The sequence below is a fragment of the Acomys minous genome, assembly GCF_964271855.1.
Source record: "Acomys minous genome assembly, chromosome: 6".
NCBI classification, from domain to species: domain Eukaryota; kingdom Metazoa; phylum Chordata; class Mammalia; order Rodentia; family Muridae; genus Acomys; species Acomys minous.
The window spans coordinates 124,653,808-124,673,855 of record NC_140487.1 but is presented as its reverse complement, the minus strand read 5'-3'; the positions used below and the strand labels follow the sequence as shown (position 1 = coordinate 124,673,855).

At 54.3% G+C, this 20,048-nt stretch overlaps 1 protein-coding gene across 12 annotated transcripts in view; it reads left to right on the top strand.

Annotated features, from left to right (window-relative positions):
- Nucleotides 1-20,048, top strand: part of CAMTA1 (calmodulin binding transcription activator 1) — an 838,283-nt gene that overhangs the window by 738,839 nt on the left and 79,396 nt on the right. For all 12 annotated transcript variants that reach the window (XM_084784667.1, XM_084784663.1, XM_084784662.1 and 9 more), the window contains 3 exons: nucleotides 5,815-5,955; nucleotides 8,416-10,271; nucleotides 15,628-15,754. In XM_084784667.1, coding sequence (XP_084640793.1) covers nucleotides 5,815-5,955; nucleotides 8,416-10,271; nucleotides 15,628-15,754 — 2,124 coding nt within the window. The remainder of the gene's footprint in view (nucleotides 1-5,814; nucleotides 5,956-8,415; nucleotides 10,272-15,627; nucleotides 15,755-20,048) is intronic.

The following is a 20,048-nucleotide window of genomic DNA, read 5'->3' as shown; positions in this document are numbered from 1 at the left end:
GAAAAAAGCCAATGTGACTTTCTTGCTGGTGCACCTGTGCCATTGCTGTGGCAGTCAAAGCTCTGACATGCCTGTCCTGTCACCCTTCTGGAAACAGAGGGACCACTAGGGCTGAGGGGCCCCCTCATTCCTCCCCCCATCCTCTTCCTTCACAGGCCTCCCTAGAGCAAAGTACCATAGCAGAAGCCATGGTCCCTCCCCCACCGAATCAGAATGCCTCTTACTGCTGTGTCCTTACAGTCCCTTGAGAAGTGGTGGGGAGTCAGGGGAGGCATCATGGCAGCTATTTTATAGATGAGGGAACTCTTCTGGGGAACACAAGGCCCTGCAGCCACACCAAGGCTGCCAAGAGGGGCTGCTGCAGCCGAAGCGAGTCACCTGCCTCCCTCAGGCTCGGAGTCCCAGCACGATCCCCCCCCTCTCAGCCTTCGACAAGCATGGCCTTCGTCAGGCCAGAATGAGCATCTGCTGACATCTGACGTACACGCACCACCATCTCACCTCAGTGGCAGGAAATGCCAAGCGAGGGGGCCGGGTCTCAGGCCACATGTACCATGGAGGCCTTCGCTTCACTTCCAAAGCCCTGGTAAAGAAAAGTCTGCAAGTTCACCCTCTATCCAGAGCCCTTCTGTATGCTCTCCTAGCCGGCATTGAGCCTGCCATGGCGGAGGGCAAGCTGCCCCTCCTAGTACCTGGCCTAGGGCACGGTCTGAACCCATAAGCCTCCTGCAGCCCTGCCGAGGACCTCCCTGTGCTTGCTGTGGGTTTTCAAGAGCACTTACCAGCCAGGCATCCTCCTAGAAACCTCTGCTCCCCCATTTCCTCCTTGTTCCTCTGTTCTCCCAGCTCCTCCCTGTTGCCCCAGCTTCTCCCTACTCCCCCATCTCCTCCATGCTCCCTCAGCTCCTCCATGTTCCCCCAGCTCCTCCCTCCTCTCTGCTCTCCCAGCTCCTCCCTACTCCCTGCTCCCCCAGCTCCTCCATGCTCCCCCAGCTCCTCCATGCTCCCCCAGCTCCTCCCTACTCCTGCTCTCCCAGCTCCTCCCTGCTCTCCCAGCTCCTCCCTACTCCCTGCTCCCCCAGCTCCTCCATGCTCCCTCAGATCCTCCATGCTCCCCCAGCTCCTCCGTGCTCCCCCAGCTCCTCCCTCCTCTCTGCTCTCCCAGGTCCTGCCTAGTCGCCCTGTTCCTCCAACTCCCCCATTCTGCCCCTTTTATTCTGCACCTGAACTTGACCTTCCAGCCTCCAGAAGTATGAAGAGTTCATCTCTGCTCACTGTAACCCCTGCCCTAGTCTGTGATCTTCTGGGATAGCAGCAGAAAGCCTACTACAGGCGTCACTGCAGCAGAGCACCACTGACTGGGGTGCATGCACCGTGGAAGCTAGGTCAGGGTGACTTTGAGGTGGGTTTCTGGGGAGTCCTCTTTCTGGCTGCCTTCTTGCTCTAACCTCACATGGCTTCTCTGTGTGTCCAAGCATTTCTGCTATGTCTGCTTATTGCAAGGGGTCCTATGACGTTATCTATTAGAGTTTCTTAAAGACTTATTGGGGTGTCCATGTGTTGCTTTGGGGAAATACCATTCAGGTTATCATGGCTGGGGTGGGGGGGGGCTCTTCACTTCCCCTGGAGACTCAGGGATGAAGCTGCCATACCCAGAATGCCCTTGGCTAGCAGTTGCCCATGTCAGGATCAAGTCTCCCACCTTCGCCCAGCCCTCTCCTCCCTGGCTGCCTTTTGGGATGATGGTCTCTGAGCACAGGCATGCACTATGGTCGGTTTTGTTTATTCATCGCAATGGAAGCCGCCCTGCCATGGTTCCGATTAGGGAGAACATCCTCATGGGGCCACATCAGCATTGGTGGAAGGTGACTGGCTTCTCTGACATTGTCCCCAGCTGCAGCTCTACGCGGGGTCCCTGCACAGTCTCTCAGTAGGCAGCCCAGGGCCTCCTGAGAGCTCGGCAGGAAGCCATAAGATGGAGATTTTATAGATCACAGCCTGTGCTTCCCAGAGGTCAGAGTGGTCCTCCCTGCTGCTCCTGTCCTGGGGAGGCCTGTGCTGGGGGCAGCATACTCCTCCATGCCTGCTGTACCCCCTCTCTTGGACAGTCCCTGTCCCTGCATTCCTGGGGACGCAGGTTCCCCTCTTCCTCTTGCCCAGAGGACCAGAAGAGAGAGTCCCTTTGCCTGAGATTTTTCTCAAGCTAAGGCATCCTCCAGATCCAGGTGGGGAAAGGCTATTTTCCTGGCCATTCTTTTTTTTTTTTTTTTTTTTTTTTTTTTGTCTCTGTGCCCCGTGTGACCTTGCATTTGATGAAGGGCACTTCCCTGCGTTTCCTTTCCTGCTCTCATAAGGAGGGCGTGGCCCGGGCAGGGGTAGTGGATGAGTGGCAAGTGCCCTGTGCGTTTATGAACCTTCCTTTCAAAACACATTTTTCCTTCCCCCGTAGAAATCTCCTTTCCCGCTGATTCATTACGTGTCGGGAAGCCGAGCATGACATGTTAAAAGCCGTCTTGATAGTATTTGATATTCAGTACTAACTGCTCCCCGCACTGGAAGGGGGGGGCTCTTCTCCCCCTCCCCCAGGCGGAGGAAGGGTACAATCTGCATATTGGATGCACCAAGACACTAGGTAATTTGCATTAAGCATCCAGAAATTCTCCACTTGCAATCTGTCACCCTTCGCTGGGTTTTCATTTTATAACTTTCACAACATACGGAGAAGGCAAGAGGCAAGGAGAGGATGGGGTCTGCAGCAGCGGGCACGGTGGGGGGGAGGGGAACTGGAGGGGTGCTAGAGAAGGGAAGGGACCCTGGGGAGAAGTTCAGGGAGGTGCCACCAGCCCAGTGGAAGCTTAACAAGCAATCCAACCAGGAGTACCATCTAGGAGTGGCATCCAGCATTGGGGTTGCCCTGAGAACACTTAGCTCTCTTTAAAAAAAAAATTCAGGTGAGCTGGGGAGGGGGGACGGATTCCCCGGAAGTGCATATGGCTTGGCTTTGCAACCAGTGTCTGCTTAAGGTTCCCATAGCGGATGATATAACGTGAGGCCCTCCTTCTTGGCCTTGAACTCCTTGCTGCCGCATTAGGGTCAGGACAGGGCTATGTCTTCCATCTTGGTGGCATTTAAGGACACACACGCGTGCGCATGCACACACACACACACACACACACACACACACACACACACACACACACACACTGTGGAAGCTTTAAAATAGGCCTGCAACACGTCAGCCCCACAACGCCGAGCTCTGGGATGCGGTGGAGGGGACGCGCAGCTGGGATCTGCTGTTGCACATTCGGAGGAGGACAAGGGGAGTCTCTGTGGAGCCCTCCAGCTCCTGGATACGATATGAGCTGTCATCTCCCCTCCCTGAGCCTGTCTCCTCATCTGTGAAATGAATCTGGAGAGGTAAAGTGGCCTGGCCCATGCCCAGGCCCCTCCCGCTGCTATCCAGCCTGTATGCTAGGAATCTACACAGAGGATAATTTGAAAAGAAGGCTCCACGGCTGTGGTGAGGCGCAGCAACCCCTGGCCTGGGCCATGCTTTCCAGTGCCTGGAACTATCCTGAGGACACGATGTTCAGGAAGAATAAAGCCAAATGGGTTTAATTAGCAAGATCTAAGGCTTCCTGGGTCTGTGCAGATTTCCCTTCCCAATGGAACACACAGGGAGCCCAAGAACAGAGCCCCCTTCCCCCGGAAGAAGAATGAACCACAGACCCCGTCATCTTGATGCATGGGACCACCCCCAAAAAGCTCTGAACAGGCAGGGACGTCTCCAAAGCTACACAGACCGGCAAACTAGCAGCAGAGGCCACCTAGTGTCATTATCTCTGACCCACCATAAGCTAAGCCCCACTAGCATCATCAGAAGATGTCAGAGGCAAGTCCCTGAAGACTCCCAGAGGACCAGAGGGCAAGGAGATTGAACAGTCACCTGGCCAGGTGGGCAAGAGGGGCCACAAAGAAAAAGAGCACTGAGGGACACCTGTTGGAGCACAGAGCACAGGCCACAGCCACACCCAGCTTTTTCACTTTAATGATGAGGACAAGCAGCTTGAGGTGAACGGCCATCTTTGGGATCTGCACCAGGTTTGGAAGGCTGAGATCTTTCTGGATTTGTCACCAAGAAGCTTTCTTCCCAGCATGGACCACTGCCTGCTTCACTTCCGTCACAGCTATCTCTGTCCTTGCTGTTAACGTCAACAACAGCCCTGTTCTTTGTTCGGTTTGGGCGAAGGCAGAGAGACAGGCCCTTCTAGCTGGGCAGCTGGCGAGGCACACCCTAGTCTATTCCCATTTTAACTTTACAGATAAGGAAGCAGGCTCAGAAAGGCAACACTAATGCACCCTGAACTCACATGAGATCCTGGCCTGGCCCACCTCTTCCCTGTCTTGCGGGTTAGATCGCCCCCCCCCCCCACCCATGGCTGGGGCCCTACAGGTGTCTCTGTGTGCCTGATACCTACCCACCTCCCCTTTTCTCCTTGCACACTGGCCTCCCTCCTGGAGCCCCAATTCTGTGGGTCCACTGCCTGATTACCAGAGAGTGTGGGTAGGAGCCATGCACCCACTTAGGGCTCAGTTTGCTCTTGGTAGGGTCTGCTCCCTCCACACAGCCAACAATGTGAGTTGGTTTGTCTTAGGGGTCCAGCCTTGTCCTGTCAGGGAGATGGAAGCCTCTCTCTCATTTGGGACTTTTCACCCCAACCCCAGGGACTACAGACAGGTATGGGTGAGTCCAATCCCCAGGGCAGCTGTAAAGATGATGGTAGCCAGTCAGATCTGGAACCGAGTCCTCCACTGTCTGGCCTATCGGTGCTGCACACCACCACCACCACCACCACCACCACCACCCCTGCCTCCAGATTCTCTTCAAAATCCCTTTGGAGTAGAGAAGTGTAGGGAAAGCTGCTAGAGTCTCCCTGTAGCATATAGCCTCCTCCATACATGTTCCTGGGGGGCTCCTGTTCACTGAACATCGCCCCCCATAACACTTCTACCCTGTGAGCCTGCAGACACAAGTGACCCAAACCTTCTGTCTTCCTCCCCATTCGAGTCTCCTTCCTCCTCTTGGGAACCCCCCTCCCTAAAGAGCCATCTCAGTGCCTTTGCCTTTGGAGAAACAAAAGTGAAACTGTAGGCCAGCGGCTCTCAACCTGTAGGTCGTGCGTGACTCCTCTGGGGGTCATCAACAACCCTTTCACAAGGGGTCGCATATATCAAACATCCTGCAAATCAGATACTTACATTATGGTTCAAAAGCAAAATTATAGCTATGAAGTAGTGATGAAAATTGTTTTGTGGCGAGGGGTCACCACAACACGAGGACCTGTGTTAAAGGGTAGTAGCACTAGGAAGGTTGAGACCCACTGCTCTAGGCAAACGACTCTCCAGGTCAGCAAAGAGAAGAAAACAAGGAACAGCTCAGAGTTCCTCATGTCACAGAGACCGGCCTTCCAGCATGCTGAGCTTCCAGGGGGCCTGAGAGCACTACCCCTGGCCCAGGGCAGCCTCATCACTGGCAGCTTCTGACTCCCTCTCTCTCTCTCTCTCTCTCTCTCTCTCTCTCTCTCTCTCTCTCTCTCTCTCTGTCTCTCTGTCTCTCTCTCTCTGTCTCTCTCTCTGTCTCTCTGTCTCTGTCTCTGTCTCTCTCTCTCTCTCTGTCTCTCTCTCTGTCTCTCTGTCTCTGTCTCTGTCTGTCTCTCTCTCTGTCTCCCTCCTTCTCCCTCTCCCTCTGTCTCTGTCTCTCTGTCTCTCTCTCCCTCTCTCTCTGTCTCTGTCTCTCTCTCTCCCCCCATGCAGTCCATGGTATCAAGTGGACCTGCAGCAATGGGAACAGCAGCTCGGGATTCTCAGTGGAGCAACTGGTACAGCAGATCCTTGACAGCCACCAGACCAAGCCCCAGCCTCGGACCCACAACTGCCTCTGCACCGGCAGCCTGGGTGAGCTGGGGCCCCTGGGGGGCAGTGGCACTGGGCACCGGGTGGTGGGCCCTACTGTCCTGTCTGGTGAGGAAACAAGTAAGCAGGGGGTCTCCAGAAGCCAAGTGACAGTAAACGTTGCAGCAGGGGGCAGGCAGGTGGGGGTGGGGGCCCCCGCACTGCTGTTCAATCTAGTGAGCGGGGGATCTGTGGGTAGATGGGACGGAGCTGTCCTGTGTTGCTTGTATTTTTATCTACTTCATTGGTGTTTCTTATACCTCGACCTCCCTTCCAGACCCCCAACACTAGGTAGGAGAGAAATAAAGTTAGAAGGGACAGGGGATGTAGACCTCTTTAGACTTAGCTTCTTGGGGCAATTCCAATCTTTGTAGTCAGGGTACCCAGCTAAGCTGCAAACAGCAAACAGCAAATGCATCAGCAGCCTCTTTCCTCCTTGGACTCCTTTTTCTCTCTGGGCTCTGGCATTTATACCCTCTCAGAGTCCTCAGAATTAAACTATCTGCTTCTGGCAAAGATCATGTCCCTCTCTGAGCCCGCATGATTGTAGTTAACAGCTGTGGACAAACTAAAACAGCCCCACATCCCACACTTAGAATTAAAACGAAAACATGCTTCCATAACATAACTGAGTTGTTAAAGAAACCAAAACGTCCACTGCAGCTCTGTCCTGAGAGTGAAGGCCTGAGTTGGGGATCCCAGGGAACAGGTGGTGGTAGGTTACAGGGGGACCCTCCCGTCCTGTCCAGAAAGGGAGGAGACAAGAAACCACTGGACATCATGATAACTAAGAGGGGCACCCAGCAGTCCCTTCACCCTTGGCCCTGCCCGCCCCCAGCTTCACAGCCTGCTTTGAACAAGAGAGAGCAGTTTCCAGTAAGGCAGTGGGGACAGAGTATCACACACCTGCACTGGAAGAATAGAGATGTTTGGGGTTCAGGGCTTCTGTACATCCACTGCACATGCCTGTGGGGACCATGTTCTTGGGAAAGCCTCAGCAGGAGGCTCAAGCCGCCAGGTCTGAGGTTCGTCAGCACCTGCCCTGAGACAATGGGACCATTCAAGTTCAACCTGTCTTTAGCCCATCTCCCCCCAAGAAGGGAAGGCGTCCCAAGCTCTCCCTTGACGCCTCTGCTTTTCTGACCTCAGCATTTGCCTTGTGAGATGTGGCTCTCCACACGCACCCCATCCACCCCCCCCCCAATAGCCTTCATTGGATGCTTCTGTCAATTGGCTGGGCCACTGCTCTGTGAAGGCTTTCACACATTTAGGGCACTAGATGGTGAGCTTGAAACAGAATCAGGAAGAATTCACCATTTCATCGGACACAAAATAGCCCTCGTCTGATTGAATGGAAGTAGTGACCCTCGAAGGCATGGAGGTGCCAACTAGTTAAGGACAGACCCTGGCTTACCTGCATGGTGGAGAGGTCACCTCAAGCACCTTCATGCCGGGCTGGCAAGATGGCTCAGTAGAGGGAGGTGCATGCAAGCAAGTCTGACACCCTGGGTTTGTGACTCACTTGGTGGAAGGAGGGACCTGCCTCCTGTATGTTGCCCTCTGACCTCCACACTGATGCCACGTCACATGAGTTCCTCCCAGTTCACATCTATTAAAAAAATGAACGTAATAAAAATATTTAAACACTCTCAGGCCCCTAGGGCAGAGCCTAGACTGCTTGTTGGTTCTAGGGTCTGAGAGCTGGCCCAGAGGAAGGTATATTCTCCACTTCCCTGGGCCAACCTCCGGCCCCTCATCCCCAGAACAAGGCTCCCGGAGGCCGCAGGTTTCCTGAAGCATTACACAGCCAGAATCGGTTGTGAGAAGTTGGGTTGGGGGTGGAGTCATAGCTACAATCTTCTTCCAGATGAGCAAGGTCTGTCTGTGCTGGTGAAAGGACTTTCCTGAAAAGTCGTGTGTGTGTGTGTGTGTGTGTGTGTGTGTGTGTGTGTGTGTGTGTGTACACACACACACACACACCAAGCTTCCCACATGCCACATGCTGCTGCTTTAAAAATAAAAAATAAAAATAAAAAAAGCGACAGGATCAAAACTGCATGGTCACATAGGGCATGGTAGAGCTAGGCCTGGGAGGAGACTCCAAGTGTCCGAGGGGTGTGGTATTTGTTATGCCTGGGCTCTGGATGGGGGCTTTTTAAAGGGGTCTAGCTGCTTGAGAGCAGAATTAGTCAAAGTCCCAGCTCTGACCTGTGTGTGTGTGTGTGTGTGTGTGTGTGTGTACACACATGTGTGTATATGTATGCATATGTGTGTGTGTACACACATGTGTGTATATGTATGCATGTGTGTGTGTACACACATGTGTGTATATGTATGCATATGTGTGTGTGTACACACATGTGTGTATATGTATGCATATGTGTGTGTGTGTGTGTGTGTGTACACACATGTGTGTATATGTATGCATATGTGTGTGTGTGTGCTGTGCTCCCATCTCCACAGGAGCGGGCAGCAGCGTGCATCATAAGTGTAACAGTGCCAAACACCGCATCATCTCACCAAAGGTGGAGCCACGGGCCGGGGGCTATGGGGGCCACTCGGAGGTGCAGCACAACGACGTGTCCGAAGGGAAGCACGAGCCCAGCCACGGCCGGAGCACAAGCCGGGAGAAGAGGAATGGCAAGGTGGCCAAGCCAGCGCTGCTGCACCAGAACAGCACGGAGGTTTCCTCCACCAACCAGGTGGAGGTCCCTGACACCACCCAAAGCTCCCCCGTGTCCATCAGCAGTGGGCTCAACAGCGACCCGGACATGGTAGACAGCCCGGTTGTCACAGGTGTATCCAGCATGGCAGTGGCCTCTGTGATGGGGGGACTGTCCCAAAGTGCCACGGTGTTCATGTCAGAGGTCACTAACGAGGCCGTGTACACCATGTCCCCCACCGCTGGCCCCAACCACCACCTCCTCTCGCCTGATGCCTCTCAGGGCCTTGTACTGGCTGTAAGTTCTGACGGCCACAAGTTTGCCTTCCCCAGCACGGGCAACTCAGATAGCCTGTCCATGCTGCCCACCAATGTGTCCGAAGAGCTGGTCCTCTCCACCACCCTTGACGGTGGCCGGAAGATTCCAGAAACCACCATGAACTTTGACCCCGACTGTTTCCTCAATAATCCAAAGCAGGGCCAGACGTATGGGGGTGGGGGCCTAAAAGCTGAGATGGTTAGCACCAATATCCGGCACTCGCCGCCTGCCGAGAGGGGCTTTGGCTTCACCAGCGTCCTCACCAAGGAGATCAAGACCGAAGACACCTCCTTTGAGCAGCAGATGGCCAAAGAGGCGGCCTATTCCTCCTCGGTGGCGGCAGCTACAGCATCCAGTTCCCTAACCCTGACCGCGGGATCCAGCCTCTTGCCGTCGGGCGGTGGCCTGAGTCCCAGCACCACCCTTGAGCAGATGGACTTTAGTGCCATAGACTCCAACAAGGACTACACGTCCAGCTTCAGCCAGACGGGCCACAGCCCCCATATCCACCAGACCCCCTCCCCCAGCTTCTTCCTGCAGGATGCCAGCAAACCCCTCCCCCTCGAGCAGAATGCCCACAGCAGCAGCTTAAGCGACTCTGGGGCCACCTTTGTGATGCCCACGGTGAAAACGGAGGCCTCATCCCAAACCAGCTCTTGCAGTGGCCATGTAGACACACAGATTGAGGCTACTTCCTCTCTGCACCTCATGCAATTCCAGGCCAACTTCCAGGCCATGGCTGCAGAAGGGGAGGTTACCATGGAGACCTCACAGGCAGCTGAAGGGAGCGAGGTCCTCCTCAAGTCTGGGGAGCTGCAGGCCTGTGGCTCTGAGCACTACCTGCAGCCGGAGACCAATGGGGTGATCCGCAGCGCAGGTGGTGTCCCCATCCTCCCAAGCAATGTGGTTCAGGGACTCTACCCGGTGGCCCAGCCCAGCCTGGGCAACACCTCTAACATGGAGCTCAGCCTGGACCACTTTGACATCTCCTTCAGCAATCAGTTCTCAGACCTGATCAATGACTTTATCTCGGTGGAGGGGGGCAGTGGTACAATCTACGGGCACCAGCTGGTGTCGGGGGACAGCGCCGCACTCTCGCAGTCGGAAGATGGGGCGCGCGTGCCCTTTACCCAGGCGGAGATGTGCATTCCCTGCTGCAGCCCCCAACAGGGCAGCCTGCAACTGAGCAGCGCAGAGGGCGGGGCCAGCACCATGGCCTACATGCACGTTGCGGAGGTGGTCTCGGCTGCCTCGGCCCAGGGCACCCTGGGTATGCTGCAGCAGAGCGGACGGGTGTTCATGGTGACTGACTACTCCCCAGAGTGGTCTTACCCAGAGGTAAGCTGCAGGTGCTGCTACATGCCACCGCCCTACCACCTACCTCACTCGGGCCATTGGGCAGCCTGGAGAGCACGTTTGCATGTGGCCATGCTTTGGATGATGATCTGACAGGAAACACAAAGCTGTTCCCTCCCGTGGTGGCTCTCAGACTTGACTGGGGCAAGCAGCTTTCCAGTGAGGGCTATCCCCGGAGGCAAGTTACCCATCCCATCTCTGGCCAGAGCAGTCCACTGCTTCCCTGCCACCACCTTGGTTTTCCTTTCTTTTCTCTTCTCTTTTTCTTTCCTCCCCTTCCTTTCTTCACCTTCCCTTCTTTTTGGAGTGGAGGGGTCTCTTGGTGCTGCTTTTAAAGCACTCATAAATCAACACCGGGGTCACAGGGTTAACGGTCCCTGTAGCTCACACTTGGCTTCTCTAGAGCAAACCGGGAAAGTTCTCATCAACAGTGAAAGGGAGGGTGTGACTTTGGAACACTCGGCCATCTACAAAATCAGAAGCATGGCGTGTGACCCAGGATCTAGCCTGTGCTACTGTCACCATGGGCTGTCACCAAGAGAGCCTGCCTTAGAGACTTCTGCTCCAACGGGACTGTAGGAAGATCCAGATCTTGCCTAGGGAGGTGGGCAGCACTAAAATAGGATGGTCTAGGAAGGGGACAGTGTGGCTCCAGGTCCCCTGAACACCTTGCTTGCATGTGGCGGAGCTTAAACATCTCCCTGGCTGAACCATCCTCTGGATCCTGGAACAGACATTGTCCCCCCAGGGGTGGCTGCCCATAATTATTGGTCCCCTGGCCACATCATTTAAGTGACAGGCAGGGAACAGGTTCATACTTCCTCTTCCTCCTCCTCTTCCTCCTCCTCCTCCTCCTCCTCCTGGGAAAGCCATCCTAAGATGCTCTGGGCACAAATGGCCCAAGGTATCAGAATAGCACAAGCCACAGCCCAGCAGCTCTGGTTCGGCCACCTGGAAAGCTGGCCCGTGTGGTCTTGTGAGTGTCCACAGGGTGTTGATGGAGCAGTGAGACCATTACTGTAGGTGAACGGCCAGGAGCACAGGGCTGGGACTGGGCAAGCTGAGGTGAATCCACTGGCCTTGGACAACTTGTCACCTTCCCAGTCTCTACAATAGCAGTCATGGAGGGGGCAGAGATGGCTCAGCAATTTAGAACACTTGAGGCTCTCCCAGAAGACCCAGGGTTCAATTCCCAACACCCACCCAGAAGCTGACGACTGTCTGTAACCCCAGGCCCAGGAGATCTTAACACCTTCTTCTGGCCCCTTCGGGCACTAGGCATGCACATGGTACACAAATGCCATGCAAGTAAAACAGCCATAGACATAAAAAAAATTTTTTTAATTTAATTTAAAAATATATAAAAAGCAATGGGACTTCTGGGGTCTCAGAAGACCAAGTGCATTAGGTGTCCAGGCAGAGACAGCCTTGTCCCCCTCAGCTCTGCCACACTCCACCCCCTTGGTAGGAGCCCACATGGACCCCACTTGGGTGTCCTCTTGGTATGGCTCAGCGGTCACCCTGCTCTCCTGAGCACACATCACTGCACCTCCTCCTCTTCTCACCAGAGACCCACTGGGTAGCCTCCTCCAGGAGGCTTAGGGAAACTGTCTAAAGGGATCAGGAGGGAGAGATGAGACTGCTATGTGTTCTGGGATGCTCATGTCCGCCTCATGACCTGACTCTCAGATCTGACCCTCTGGGCCTTAGTTCCCTTATCACAAAGCAGAAGAGAGGGGGTGAGCTTGAGACAGCCATGTCTCAGGACCTGGGAGGTGTCGCCCTCATACAAGCTGCCTACAGGCACCCTTCAGCCCATGTTTTATAACACCTAAGAGGTGGGGTCACCTTGTTCCCTGGCCTGCTCTCCGGCCTCGGCTGAAAGGAGGTCTTCAGCAAGCCTGGCTTCCTCTGTTCCTCACCAGCCTGTGCAGCCTTCGACTGAATCCTGCAGGCCATCAGTTCAGCAGCTCTCCACCAGAGGGCAGCCCAGGATGGCAAATGCAAGCCATGGGTTTCCAACCCAGGTTTTCCAGAAACCCTGATAATTCCCAGCATCCTGAAATGGAAGCAAAGCAAAGTCAATTTGACTAGAGGGGGGCGGGGGGGAGTCATTTTGGTGCCCAACAGGATCTAATGGTGAAGCCATTAGATGTCTTCCTCCTTGCCAGGCTCTCCTACTCTGGACAATAACGGGGTCACCCTGCTCTGTAAGAGGCCGCACTGCTCTGCTGACTCCAGTGTCCCCTCACAGACCCCTTGTTCACCATGATGGCCGGGTATCTTGCTTTATCTCCCTGCCAGCTAGTAAGGGGATATGTGTGAGCTGACTTCATCAGGAGTCTGTTTTGAATTGGGCTCTGGCAAGCTCAGGAAGGACTCTGTAGCCAGCCCTGCATCTGGGACCTCGCTCTAAGTCACAAATGTGAAGTCAACCTGTGCGGTCACTTGGCATTCCACCCCACCAGCTCTAAAGTGCAACAGTTCCCAGGTTTGCCATGCCCAGCCTGGCTTGCTGGCTCTTCTCTGAGTGCATGTGCCTCCTACCTACTCCCATGTCTTTTGTATGCTACCCACCTACCCACCTGGTCACCTCTCAGCCAGTCCCCAAAACACACACACACACACACACACACACACACACACACACACACACACCAGAGCGGACATACAATATATGCACACTACACACACACCACACCCAGAATACACAGCACACACTATACCACACTACACACATAACACACATCACACACACCCCACCACACCACATGCATAGAACACATACACGCAGCAATGCTGGCCTCAGCATCTGCGCAGGGCGCGTGAGAACTCAAGGCCCTTCATCTCAGAGCTCACCAGGGCATAGGCCTCAGACGGTACCCACTCAACTGCCTCTCCCCAGCCCCTCCCACTCCATCACCTCCCACCACTGGCTCCTGCTGCACCAGGAGGAAGAAACTGCAGTCAGAACTGCCAGGCACGCACACATCACGAACGATTCAGTGCAGCCAGGCGAGCGGTTGCCATGGGAACCGCCCCTGGACTGATGGATTCCGAGGCGTCCTGCGGCAGTTGCCATGGAAACGGTCTTGATGTTCCCCAGTCATCTCCGCAGCTCTTTGCTCCCCACCCCCACCCCCTGCAGCAGCCCATCATCACGTTAACAGCTGTGGAGTATTATGCTATTATATTTTTCCTTTTCTCACACGGTAACAGCCCGTGGCCCGTGTTCTCCCGGGGTCATGGGAGGGCCATGCTCAGAGTAGGACAGCACACCCAGGCAGTCACTTCCGTCCTCTACACCATCACTTTGACACTGCCCTGAATCTACTTCACGGAGCTGTTGGAGAAAGAGAGGCCTCTGAGACCTCAGCTACGGGAGGGGGGGGGGAGCTCCTGGCCTGACGCCACACAGTTACCAAGGGCAATAACAGACACTGGAGGGCTGCAGGGGAGGCTCAGCCACTAAGAGCACTTACTCCTCTTGCAGGGGCCTGGATTTGTTCTCGGCACCCATGTGGGGGCTCACAGCCATCTGCAACCCCAGTCCCAGGGGATCTAGTGATGCCTCCCGGCCTCTGAGGGCACCAGGCGCGCACACGGTACACATACATACATGCAGGCAAAAATGCACACAGTCAATATACACAATCAATAAACAGGAGGTAGGGTACATTCTGATTTTGGAACTCTGTCTTGAGCTCCCTCCCCTCTCTCCAAACTTTGGTGGCACCACAGTAAAGTGACCTAAGCTAGATACTGCTAGCACAATTGCAAGGCGCACAGAAGGGTACCTTCCCACCAATGGCTGGCTCTGAACCACAGAGATCCCTCAGGACACCATCATAGTAAACAGCATCTGCTACTCCTTATCCAAGGCTAGCCCTGGCACGCCTCAGTCTGAGTTCCAGGGCACATTGTAGGGGGAGGGGGCCTTGAGAGCAAAAAGCTGAGTATGGCAGTTAGAGCTCCCTCCAGGGCAGGCACAAGTAAGAGTTAAGAAGAGCATGCTAGACTGAGGGACTGAATAGGAGACGGAGTCTGGCGGGCCTGCTTGGGGCAGAAGCAGAGGGCTGGGGCCTGGCCTGGAGCGGTGGGCAAGTCAGGGCACACTGCCGCAGCTCCTGACCAGGCCTCAGCCTCGGTTCAGGTCCTGGAGAGCTTCTCTGCCTTTTCTATCCGGGACGCCAGGTGGCGCTCTCCACCCTGTCCAGCACAGCTCTCCGCCCCCCTGCAGGGAAAGGTGTTTACTTGTTTGGGGGTGGGGTGGATGAGCCTCTGGGGTGGGTCTATCCAAGGTTAGCCAGGAGAGCCAGAGGCCAGCGCCCCTGCCCTCTGCATCCTGGGGCAGAGCATCCCTCCGCCCCGAATGACCAGCCTCTCTTCTTGGCTAAGCCGTAAGTAGGGGACCTCTAGCCTTCTCCACCTGGGGCTCAGTAGAGAGAGAGAGAGAGAGAGAGAGGAGGTGCCATTAATCACTGATGGGAACAAAGGCCCTGAAAGGGATTTCCTGGGAGCAGCCACATGAAGCTACTTGTTCTGGGATAGTCCTGTGGTCCAGAGCAGGTTAGACAGAGCCCAGCATTGCTGATGCTCTCTTGCCCTTGGCACCTTGGGTCTGTGAGACAGATTTACATCCACAGGAGCAGAGGAAGGTCAGATAAGGCTCTGCAGGCCAAGCTGCCAGGCTGGTGCCTGCATGTGTGGTACAGGAGTGCCAGTGAGGGGCCGTTCTCGTGTCTCGTGTCCCTGAGTGACAGAGCAGGCAGGTAGGGACTAGAGGGTCAGTCTATCCCAAGTCCCAGCTCAGTTCCAAGAGCAAAATCTGAGCCCTCAGCGCACCCCCCCACCCCAATTCTGAATGCTTTGCTCTACTTTTCTCTGTCCTTCTAGACTTCTTCACCTCACCCACTTCCTGGGCCTTTCCCCATCTCCTACCACACCATGGGGCCCTGTGTTTCCCTCCAGAGCACGCATGACTGAGAATCCCCTTTCTCTTCTCTGCTTCCTTCCTGGGGACCCTGCTGGCCAGTTCTCTTGGGCATACCACAGGCTAAAGTGGCATGAAAAACCCTGCTTCCAACTGATGTCAGGGTGCTGGGTACCAACCGAGGAAGGCCTCTGCGGGGCAGGACAGCTGCAGGCCTGTCTTCCAGAAGAGGGTCTCTCGGAAGTCAGTCAGGGCGTGTTGGAATGGTGGGGTGCAGGCTGGGAGTCTGCATGCTTAGCCAGCGGTCCCCACCCCCCTCCCCTTCTCAGCCTGCAGCTGCAGGGGCCTCCTGTGTGCTGCATTCCCCAGTGGGAAGGCTCCATCTCTGCTCTCTCTCCTCTGCAGGGAGGAGTGAAGGTCCTCATCACAGGCCCATGGCAAGAAGCCAGCAATAATTACAGTTGCCTGTTTGACCAGATCTCCGTGCCTGCATCCCTGATTCAGCCTGGGGTGCTCCGTTGCTACTGCCCAGGTGAGGAAGCTGTACCTAGCAGGAACAGGGAGGGGGGAGGTGTAGAACAGTAGACTCTGAGTCAGCCTTGGGGTGACCTTGAGAAAGTCGTGTCCTTGCTTTGCTCTGCTTTACTCAGCCATGATGAAACATGCTCACACAGTCTATTATATACATCAGTCTGGGATCATGGACCCTGCATCCGCTGGAACTACCAGGCATGCTCAGTGGGGATAGCAAGAGGACTATTTAAAGAGCCAATTAGTCAGGTGACATATCCAAAATGGGCCCCAGCTGGGGCTGAGCCAAGGCGATAGACAAGGATTCGTCCACAGCAGGGCTGACCCCCCAGCCCCGCCAACCTAATGCACAGAGAACTCAGGGCCCTGTGTTCCCAGCATTACTTCATCTGGGGCGTGGGGTAGGCTGCAGAAGGAAGGGGAGCCTTCCATGTGTAGGGCTGCGGGGAGCGAGGGCGTGTGCATCAACTAAGGAAAAAGAGCACGAGCTCCACAGAGAGGTGAGCACACGTAATGCGCTGCCGGTTTCAAGGCCTCAGTGAGGACGCACCGGAAGCCAGCCAGAAGCTGTGTCCTCTGTGGCTTGCTCCTCTCCCCTCAGCGTCATCTCCCCTCAGCGTCATCTGATTCATGAGGTCTTAGACTTTCACCTGTGACCCCTTTTTACCTGAGAAGTTTCTGGGGGACCTCAGATGTCCAGGCACGTAAAGTTGGTAAATAAGCCAGATGCTTCCATGATAACAAACCATACAGGAATCAATTCTAAGACAAGAATATTTGGCATTTATGTAACGTATCATGTGTTAATTTGCATACTAACAAAATGGATGGGTTTATTTTTCCAGGAAATATTAAATCTTGCCTATTTGATACCAAAGGGCATAGAACATCTTCAATATTTCTCAGTTGATCAATATCTTGATGTTATAATTATCAATGCCGACTTACATAAATATGAGGTACAAAATGGCAGAAAGTTAGGTTTGGGCCACTTTAGAAATTGTTGAAAGTTCTGTCCTGATCCCAACCCAAGATTCATTTAATGATTTTTTTTTTAAACAAAACTAATCAGGAAGTCCAAAAGCAATCTTTAAAAGCAAACATTCTATTATAATACAACCCAAAATGGACTGATTTGGTGTTTCTGTGCTGAGGAATGGCAGGCGGAAAATACTTAGTCTCTGCTTTCAGTAAGTAAGCCATGTTTCTGTGAGAGCAGAGAACTGGGTCTGAGCGGCAAATACATTGCCGCTCATAACAGACAAGTCCCAGATGAGGCGTGGTTTCAGGCAGGGTTGGCTGGTGGCATGTGGCGTGTGGACAGCCACGCAGAGTAAAGCACACGCTACATGTTCAGAACCAAGGCTTTGGTAAAGTCAGTCAACCCAACGTGGCCGGGCGCAGCCGGGAACACATCAGGGAAACCTTTTACCGCTGCCAAACTTCATATCACTATGTCATTCCACTTGGCAACCCCATATGGTGTCACGACCCACAGTTCAGGGAGCGATGATCTACTTAGATTGGTATCCTATCTAGCTAACTCATCCTTGACCTCTGGCCATATACTTCCCCATTAGCCTGTGGGCCCATGAGGGCAGGAGACTGTCTGTCTGTCTGTCTGTCTGTCTGTCTGTCTGTCTGTCTATGTATCTATCTATTCACTTTAAGTCCTGGCCATAGCCCCATCCCTCCTTGCCTCCCAGTCTCCCTCTCCCTCTCCCCCTTTTTCTTTCCCCCTCCCCCTCCCCTACTCCTATCCACCCCAGCTCATCAAGTCACATCAGGACTGAGTGTCTTCTTCCTCTGTGACCTGTCAAGGCCATTCCCTCCAGAGGGAAATGATTTTTTTAAAAAGTAGTCCACGTCAGGGACAGCCCACACTCCCCGTGTCTTTCTTAGTCACTTTTGTGTCTCCAAGGCTGGGTACCTTGTGAGGCTGGAGACCCTGTGAATGGGGCAACTGAGTCTCCAGGGGTTTGAAAGCAGCTTGGAAAGCACGACCTTTCTGTTTGCTTGCCTGGGACTGGGGGAGCCTTCGTGTCATCAACTTCCCACAGCACCAGCTATGTGGATAGCTTGTTCTCCTGTGCAAGGGACAGGAGAGGCCGAACAAGGTAGACAGGAGCGCGTGAAAGGAGGATGTTTCCAGCAAAGGGCCAGGATGAGGAAGGAAAGTAAGGAGTCCCAGGCAGGAGCGGGCTAACCAACAGGGCTCCCCTACGCTCCACTGTGGTCTCCCCACTGCCTGCCTGTCTTTCTCACCCTGCCCCCTTTTGCAACAGCCTGAAGCTTACACACCAACCGTCCCTCCTCCTCCACCTCCACCTCCTCCTCCACCTTACCCCTTCTCGCTTTCCCTCCTCTCCTTCCTCCCCCTCCCCCCCCAGCCTCCCTCTTTTTCTCATCTTCCTCCTCCCCTCTTCTTCCTTCTTTACCCTCCCTCCCTTTGCCTTCCTTTGCAACCCACCAGATCAGAATGCCCTACTCTAGAGATCCGGCATCACATGTTCAGCTCAGGCCCTCTATATGCCCAAGGCCACCAGGGCCGGTGCCTACAGCAGTACCCCCACCCCTGCCCCGCTGCTGACCCAGCTCTCGCCATCTCCAAGGCTGGCTCCAGAGGTACCTAGACCCAGGGCCTCCCAGTAACCCTGCTAAGATTGGACAGCAGCCATCCAGATGGTCACCCTGGGCCAAGACAGCTCTGCCCAGGCCAGGAGAGATGGCAGCATGCTATTAAACTGTCCACTGTGCACCTGCTGTGGGAAGGGGACTAGCCTATCCTGTGAATAGATGCCACATCTTCCTGCGCCTGGCTAAACCCCTAGACTTTGCCTCAGGTTCCTGACAAAGGACCAGGCTTTGTATGACCTCTGAATGATATCCCAGGTCAGGGCAGGTGTGTCCTGCCGCCACATACCATCTGTGTAGCCTCACCCTGGAGATAAGGTCCCTGAACCTTAGTCTTCAGAGACCTCCTTCCAGATGGCCGGGAACCTAAAATGACCCGGGGTCATCAAGCTTTGCCTCTGGTCCTCATCTCACGAAGGCATTTCCGGAGGGACGGAGAGTGAGGAGAGGGAGCCAGGCCCTTTCTGCTCTCTTCAGGTACTTATCCTGAAGAATTCGCCATGCACTTCTGGGTCCCCGGTGTTAATACACAGAGACTGTCTGGCTAGACCACTGTTTTGCCTAGTCACTGGGACCCTTCTAAAATATCATATCTCCAACAAGATGCCACAAAACTGGGAGTGGGGAGGTGGGGGCAGTATGTGCCATGGTCCGAGTGCCGAGCACCTCCCATTGGCAGCCAGCCTCACAAAGCAATGCATCGTTTTAACGTCCCAAGTGAAGCAGGTCCTGTTGGGTGTATTGGCTGGTTGGTTCATTCATTTGTTATTTCATCATTTCCAAATCATTTGTAAGAGTCCTCTGCTTGCCATGGGTTGAGTAGATGCCTAGACTGAAGTCAAGATGAAGCCCCAGCCCAAAGGGGCACCTGACTCTAAGAGTTAAAGAGGCTGGGTCAAGCCAACCAACTCCATCCTTGGGAGGTGACACCAGCTGCTAGGGATGTCATATTGGGGTCTCCCAGGGGAAACTGAGGCTGATCCTAAAGGATAAACACCAGCCACCAGAACCAAACTGGCCTCGCCAACAACAAAAACAGGGCTCCGAGGCAGGTGAACACAGGCCAGGCCAACTTAGAGGTTGAGATTAGGAAGGAAGATGAGACATGGAGAACACAAATGCAGGCTGCCTGGCATCCTGGTGCACCTCCCCGGGCAAAACCAAACGCGACAAGAGAACAGAGTTCCTCCAAGTTCACTGGCAACGGCAGACACATGGGTTGGGACAGAGGCAGAAGGTGGGGAAGTCTACCAGGAAGTCTGCTGCTCGCAAGCCCCACTTGGCCTCCTAGGAAGTCATCAGAAGTCAAGGGATGAGGCTCCAGTGAGCAAAGCGTGTGTTAAAGCTGCTCACATAACAGGGCTATGGACAACTGGCACAGGGTCTTGACATTGACTGTGGCGTTGAGTGGACAACATGCCAGAGTCTCAGCTGCTGGGGGCTGACACTCTGCTACAGGAAGACTGATGATGATGATGATGATGATGATGATGATGATGATGAAGGAACCAAAATATGCAACAAGGACAAATGGTAATAGTAGTAGTAGTAGTAGTAGTAGTAGTAGTAGTAGTAGTAGCAGCAGCAGCAGCAGCAGCAATAATAATAATAATAATAATAATAATAATAATAATAATAATAATAAAGGAACCAAAAGATGC